Here is an 8,384-nt window from a genome sequence, read left to right on the forward strand (position 1 = left end):
AAACATAACTGCAACTTGTAGCAGGACTGCTTTAACCTTATGGATTGTTGGCGGTATTTGAATTAAATCATTATTTTCTAATAATAAATTTGAATAAGAACCATATGCTTCACAAAATGGTCTAACATACGATGTGTAAATTGCGGATACAGATTCATTATTACTTAATGAAATGTGTATTTTTTGTTTTAATTCATCTATTGTTTTTGGGATCTGTTCCATTACTTTTATTTCACATCAAATGTCTATTCACATGTTAAAAATATTTACCCTTTTAAAGGGTAATTCCTCAGAGCCCGCCAAAATCGATCAAATAAAACTGAAAAATAATTTTCTGAGTGTGACATTTTTCTTTTTTCTCAAAAAATATGGCAAAAACAAATTGTTGTTCATATTTTACATAACGTATATTATCTTGAGCGCAATTCTATATTTACCGCCCAATTCTTGTAAGTAAACGCGAGCTTAGTAATATTCCCGTGGGTTCTTCATTTGTTGGCATGTTCATGTTTACAGCAGCAACTCTCTGAGACAATTGATCCATCAATGAGCGAATTGGTGGTTTCGACAACCCAGAAGTTGGCATAATGTTTCCATTTCCTAACTTAGTTTCCAATGGTTTCCTGATTTCCATATGCATTCTCTGCGCTTCCTGGAACTTTTGCTTGAGAATCCTTGTTGCTTCTCCAGCAGGTGTCACAGGTCTGTTCGCATCAGCAGAAAATGTTGTTTTACGTGCAGAAACAGGAACAAATGGATATCGCGAAGTAATAGTATGTTCGATATCTGTAATCGTTGTATCTTCATTTTTATCTTCATTTTCAGTAACTGGTTCAACAGGTGTTTGTTTTGTGGTCTCTTCTTCTTTAACAGGTTTCGGAGGAACACTAATAGTTATTGGTGGAACAGGAATCGATTCCTCATTTGAGTTTTGATTTAAATTACGTATAACATTTTGTTGAAGTGAAATTTGTTGTTGTGCTATTTGAAGTTTTCCTTTTAATGCCAAATTTTCCAATTCCAATATTTTCATTCTTTCCACTGTTTCAACCATTGATGACGAAGTTTTAGGTCTACGCTTTCCACATTCTGCAACAAATTGTTTGATTTTATTATCAATTTGTGAATTGAAATCAGAATTTGATATTCTTTGCAATGCAAGTAATTGCTGTTTTGTATCATTTTCAGATTGAACTGAATGTAACTCCTGGTCAAGCATTGTCTGTAACGCATTTTTATGATTAACAAATGGCTGTTGAATAGATTTTTGGAATGTTTCAACAACTGCCATATTTCCTCCTTGTGCTTGTAAGATCTGAATTTGTTCTCTAAGTTCAGCAATCATTTTCGGATATTGAGAAATCCGTGCTTTAACATTTAGAGTATTCCGTGTAACATTAGTTCTGATGTTTTTAGTTTTGTTTGCATATTGAAGGGTGCTAAAAGTGTCGTCGTACGTTAAATATGACGACGATACACAACTCAAACAAACGGTTTTACAATTCCCTCCAAGAGAATCCTTCAGCAAACGAGTGAGCTTTGATTGACGGAATGGAATGAATGAACTTTGCGTACATAATGCATTAATACAATTAGAAAGTGCAAGAAGGGAACAATTAATTTTTGCACTTTCTCGAAGCCTGATCCCAGTGTTTGAAGTGGCGCGTTCGCTTCCAGCAAGATCAATAAGACTAAGCTTGCCAACCGGATGTGATGAACTAACGCCAGGAAGATCATCACAATTCTCAACTTCGATCTGACAAACTGCATGGGAACGTGAAGAAACAGGATTAGATTCAGTTTGTGCTTGAGTACGTCTGTTGTTTCCAATTTGAATAAGTTCGAGAACTTCTTCTGTGCTCTCTGGATAACAAAATGATAGACCAGTAACCGATATTCCTTTCTTTGGATCTTCAACAATTTTGAGCTCTTTTGATGGGTCATCTGATGGTTTAAGAAGGTCTCTAATTTGCTCATTGTAGATCTCGAGATATGACATCTTAAGCTTAGGACGACGTCCACCTTGTTGTTCAAGTGTTGTAAATATGCACTCTACAGAGCGTGCCATTATTCCAGGATTTTCAGAGTTACCGGCCATTGAAAATGTTTTACCTGATCCTGTAGCACCATATGCAAATACGGTACAATTGATTCCATCAAGAAGTCCACCTCGTTCAGGAAAAATTGCGTTCTTTACAACCTCGAAAACATCTTCTTGAGTGGAATTTGGACCCAATACTTTGTCAAATCCGAAATGTAAATTTTTTGCTCTTGATTGAGATGTTTGTAAAAATGTTTGTTTACGAGTTCTTTCTCCTGGTGGATCAAATATTAATACGCGGTCATCAACAACATCAATTAAGCTTCCTTGAACCGCAGATAATTCTCTTTGATTTTGTGGTCTAACACGCACAACAACGGTGATTCTGGTTCCTGCATCACGTGTTGCTGATGGCGCTGTTCGAGATCTCAATGCCATTTTGAAAAAATTAAACGTATGTTAAACGTACGCAATTTTGTGAGAAATCAAAACTGCTTCAAACGAACATCAAGTAACTTAACGTCTTTTTTCGGAATTTCGAACATGTGTTGATTGTTGGAAGACTAATAATAATAACATCGAGAATAATATTATTTTTTTTAAGAAAAAGATTTGATCCTAATTAGGACTTAGCCTTTAACTTTCAATAAAATGTTTGTATATTTTACCAATTTAGAGATCAAAATAAAAATATCTAGTTTTATTTTCCATGCATAGAAATTCTATAACAAACCAAAAACATTCATATGTGGAATGGGGCAATAAAATTTCAAAATTATATTAATATTCATTGATACTTCTGATTTACAAAGAAACAAATTTCATATGAAAAATTATGCCATCAAAGCTTACACATACGGATTATTAATAATATTTTCTTTTCTCCACAACAATTTTATATATTTCAGTTTATTAATAAAATCAAAGACTTCCACTATGTTCTCCAGACGAGCTCATATTTGCCATTTCTTCAGCAGCCAAGAAATCGGATGAATCTGATTGATCTGCCATTATCTTGTCCAAAGATATTGATATATCGCCAATTGCTTCATTATTTTTCTCCAATTTTTTCTGATTTATTTCATCAATTTCATCACTTTTATTTTTATCCTTTTTATCGCTTTCATTCTCACTTTCATTTTCCTCATTACTATTACTATCGATACAAATCTTTGGACCATTAATTCTTTTTGCACCAATTACAGTCATTATTTCTTGTAAATATCTCACCACCTTATTATTTTGCAAATGATATGCAATATCAATTGGTAAGAAACCTTTGTTATCCGGTATCATCGGATCAAGGCCAATGCTATATAACAACTCCATAATCGCTGTGTTATTTAACATCGCAGCTATATGCATTGCATTTCGACCATTGTTTTCTACGCATGATAAATCAACGTCAGTTTGCTCAACTAAATAATTAACTATCTTAGTATGGCCTTGTTTGATAGCTAATAAGAAAGGCGTATAACCATAACAATCTTTCAAGTTCAGATCAACAGATTCATCTGATACTAAATCCGAAATCAATTGTAATGACCAAATCTCAATTGCTATATGTAAAGGTGTTTGATAAATATTAAAGAAACTCCAAACATGATAAAAAAATATTATTATTTTGTATATTTAAATTCATTCCGACATTCTCTTGTATATATTCAACAATTTCAATGTTTCGATATTTAGTAGCGATATGTAATGGTGTGTTACCATTAATATCTCCTTCTTCAAAGAACGTTTTAAGCCCTTTATCATTATAAAACTCAACAATGTTTTGTTGATCCCATTGAGCTGCAATATGTAATGGTGATTTCCCAAATTTATCTTTCATTTCAAGTAACTTCGGATCAAATTCATATAATACTTCAATGATTTCGATTTGCCCAAGTTGTGCTGCATAATGTATTGGCGCCCAATGTTTATAATCTTCTTCACTTAAACATTCGTTCGATGCATTCGATAACAATTCGAAGATTTCAATGTTCTTATCAATGATCGATAATGTAACTGGTGATACACTATCGTTAGGAACAATTGATATATCTGCGTTATGTTTAATTAATAGTTTTAATGTTTCTAAACATTGGTTTTCACACGCTAAATATAATGGCGTTCGTTTTCGTTTGTCAACACAATTAATATTAACTTTATCTTTCTCATTTAAGATTATTTCAACTATTTCATAATGATTATTCATAGATGCATAATGAAGTGGTGTTAACCCACGATCATCAGTATCATTAAGATCGATTTTAGTTAATAAGAAATTAAATATTTCTTTGTATCCAAGTTCAGCGGCATAATGAAGTGCATTCTTAAGTTAGTTTAAAATAAATATCAAATTTGTCTTTGTCTTTGTAGATGTTATAACCTGATTGATCAAGTAATTGAATCATGTTTAAATGTCCATTAATAGTGGCATCAATTAATGGCGTCCTTCCTTTATGATATTTCTTACGTATCATTTCTTCATTAAATGAAGGTTTAAGTGAATTGAAAAACGTCTCATTATTAGTTGAAACGATATAATGAAGAATACTAATGCCCTTTAAATGATAAAGTTGATTCATCTTTTGAAAGGCATTTGTGTTGTTGGTCGCAATAGCTATATGAAGATTCGATATGATTTCACGTGAATCTTTGGTTGGTGGAATTGAATTGGCCTCTAACAAAAAGTCGACGATTTTGTGATGTTTATGCTTGATGGCATAATGAAGAGGTGTAAAGCCAACCGAATCCTTTAACAAAAAATCGGCTCCTGATTCACGAAGTATTTTGATTATTTCAAGGTTGCCATTTAAGGCTGCAAAATGTGCAGCTGTAAATTTATTCTTATTACAACATGAGATGTTGGAAGAAATTGAACATATTTTTCTAACAATTTCCGTGTTGTTAAACTTGGCTGCATATAATAAAGGTGTATATTCACTTTTATCAACTTCTTCATATAACTCAGGACTGTTATCAAAGAACGAAAAAATTTTAATGTTTCCGCCAGCTGCTGCAAAATGAATTGCGTGTCGAAATGAAATAAAAAAACTCCAAAAATAATAAATAAACTTGGAAAAAAATTAATAAACTTGATCTCTCGCATTTATATCAATTATTTTCTTAAAGTAGTTGAAACATTTGATGGATCCATAATATGCTGCCACCATTAAAGGTGTTGGGATATTTAATAATAATTGTGGTGAATCTTCTGGTAATAAACCTTCAAGTGGCTTTTCGAACCTAGAAGAGGTAACGAAGGCTAAGTCATCATTTTGGATTGCTTCAAGTAGATCGCAATCTTTAAAGCGCATATTTTATAAACGCACGTTAATCATATAAACTATTCAATTCATTCCAGCTTTTGATTTTGTTCAAAATAAACGGTTTCGGCCGTTATAATTATCAGGTCAAATGTACTTATAGGAGTCACCCAACATGTTAACCGGTTGCATTTTTTGTCAAATTCAATTGATTGAATTATTTTTGTCAAATTAAATTGGAGAAATGCAAAAGGAGAACTCCAGCAACGAAAACGAAATCAACAAGAATCAATCGAAATATTTAGATTCACTTGTTAAAATTGAACATATAATTTTCAATTTAAATGAAAATAATCTTGATTCATCAGTACAACAAACAATGGAATTATTTGATTCTGAATTTCAAATATCATTTAATTTAATTATAAGTAATTTGATTTACTATGCATTTTGTGCACAAAAAAATGTAATAGAAACATCCTTAAAATATTTACAAACAATTCAAGATAAAGAACAAGAAATAAACAAAGATAATCAAAAGGTCATTGATATTTTTATTGATCTTGTTTTAAGAATGAGAACAACAGAATCAATTTATATCATTGAAAAAATGATTGAAGGGAAATTCTTTAATGATGAAATGGCTAATCAAATTCAAAAATATTATTTATAAAACACATCAAAATTATAATGAACAGAACAAAATTAATATTCTAAATAATTCTGATGATCCATCAAAGACTGGATATGAACTTCATAAGAAGCTAATTGAAGAAGGAATTAATCCTGATGAATTAGCTAAAATAATACGATATGATGAGATTGAAAAACTTCAAGAAAAATCAACGCAAAACGAATTTAATTTTAATCAAAATATTGAACCATCAGCTTATGAAAGGTATTCATTTATTAATGAAAAGAATGTTACATTAATTGATTTTGCTGCATTCTTCGGATCAGTTAAATGCTTTAAATTTTTATTACTTAATGGCGCAAATGTCCAAAATACAGGAAAATATGCAGTTGCTGGTGGAAACTTAGAGATAATGCATTTATGTGAACAAAATCATTCAACGTTTGAAAAAGGATATGAAATAGCAATTAAATTCCATCAAAAAGATATCTTTAAATATCTTTATGAGAGCAAAATAAAGAAATGTATTACATCTTTTAATTATAAAATATTTTTGTTCCTTCAAGAAAATGGTATGAATATTAATGATGATATTGTTAACGAATCAGCAAGAATTGGAAATTTATATCTTGTTAAACATTTTATTCAAAACAATCAAATACCAAATAATATATTAGTATACTCTTTAGAATCAGGCAATATGCAAGTAATTAAATTACTTCTTGATCAAGGAGTTGATGTTAACGCTCGAAATATTTATTTGTGTTATTTGAAGTTTATTTCAATAACTTTCAATTTCCAAATAATATTTGGAAATTATTTTATTTATTTGAAACACCACTTATCGTTGCATCTAAAAATGGTTTTATAGAAGTGGTTAAAATGCTTCTTGGGAAAGAAGGTGTTGATGTTAATGCTCAAGATATTTTTTTGTTTTGTTTGATTTTCATTTTAATAATTTTCGGTTTTATATAAATATTTGAAATTTGTTTAAAATATTGAATAATGCACTTATTTTCGCTGCTGAATTTGGTCGTACAGGTATATTTAAATTACTTCTTGAACAAAAAGGTATTGATATAAATCATCATAATATTTTTTAGTTTTGTTTTGGATTCATTTTAATGATTTAGAGTTTCAAAGTTATGTTTTTAATATGTTTAAATAATAATGGTCACCACTTATGATTGCTATTGAAAATGGTTGTACTGAAATGGTGAAATTACTTCTTGAACAAGATGGAATTGATACCACTACTACGAATGTTTGTTGATATAATTTATGGTTTATTTATTTAATTATATGTTTAAAAATAATTTTTGGAATTGGTTTAAAATATTTATGAAACCTCGTGAAATCGCTATGTATCAATTTAACCCAGAAATAATTAAATTACTCGATGATCATGAAAAAAAAAGCAAATAACAAAAATGATAAGAAAAAAATTTATTAGTGAGATTTTGTGAACAAGCGTAATAATCTAAAAAATTAGTAAAGTCACATTTAGTTTCTTTTTCTTTTAAATCATAATCGATATTGGCGATAAAAAAAATGTTATATATGTTTTAAACCAAAAATTGTTTGTTTTGAATAAAATGTCTAAATGAGTCTTGTTAAATTATTGGTTTGACTCTTTTTTACAGTATCTATATATTTGAAATTCAAGTACTTTGTACTTCTGGAATATGTCTTGTATTATATAAAATGATAAGTAGGCTTCCAAAAAAAAACAAATATAGACAAAATTACAGTGATTACAATTTTAAAATAATTATTTATATGATGTGTACATTTAATAAAAAATGATGTTTTTATAAATTATGATTTTTTTGTTTCAAAATTCGTATTTTAATGTTTTTGACATTTCATCTATTTATAATTTAATGATTTACATACCCACTTTTTTCCCTACAATTAGAAGAATTAAAAATTTAAAATTCATAAGAAAATTTTAGTAGGACCCGTTCAATTTGAAAACTGAAAAAAATATGCATTTTGAAAATTATAATAAAGAAAAAGCTAAAATATCAAGAACTTTATAATGGAAACAAAAGAAAGAAGTGATTTAGAATACAATAAAAATTGATTTTTGTAAAGTTTTTGGAGGAAAAACGTAATTATTTAAGAACGTTTTCCAGAATGAAGAAAGAATTAAAATGATAGTAAAAGTTTTGGTAGTTCGTGAAATGAATATATTAAAGCATAAAAGAACACTAATGATTAATTGTACTCACAGCTTTGCTTGCATTTTGGTATAAAACCGTAAATCTTGTGCGACCGTTAATGGAATGAAGAAGTCTAATTCACCTTTTTTATATCTCAATATTGTCCATCAGATTTTCCTTGATAATTGTGGGGTAATTAATACATGGTAGCTAACAAAAAGTATGGGTTGTGTCGGTATATGAACCAATCGATTATTAGTAATAACAATTGGTGGTGTCACCACTCA

At 29.5% G+C, this 8,384-nt stretch overlaps 1 protein-coding gene across 1 annotated transcript; it reads right to left on the bottom strand.

The window, feature by feature from the left end:
- Positions 1-433: 433 nt before the first annotated feature.
- Positions 434-2,479, bottom strand: GO595_003840 (Kinesin-like protein KIF18A; the record flags this gene model as incomplete). The annotated part of the gene is made up of 1 exon (XM_067916905.1): positions 434-2,479. The coding sequence occupies one exon, from the start codon at positions 2,477-2,479 to the stop codon at positions 434-436; it is 2,046 nt and encodes a 681-aa protein (XP_067776127.1).
- Between the last annotated feature and the right edge of the window lie 5,905 nt (positions 2,480-8,384).

The sequence above is a fragment of the Histomonas meleagridis genome, assembly GCF_020186115.1.
Source record: "Histomonas meleagridis strain 2922-C6/04-10x chromosome Unknown contig_23, whole genome shotgun sequence".
NCBI classification, from domain to species: Eukaryota; Parabasalia; order Tritrichomonadida; family Dientamoebidae; genus Histomonas; species Histomonas meleagridis.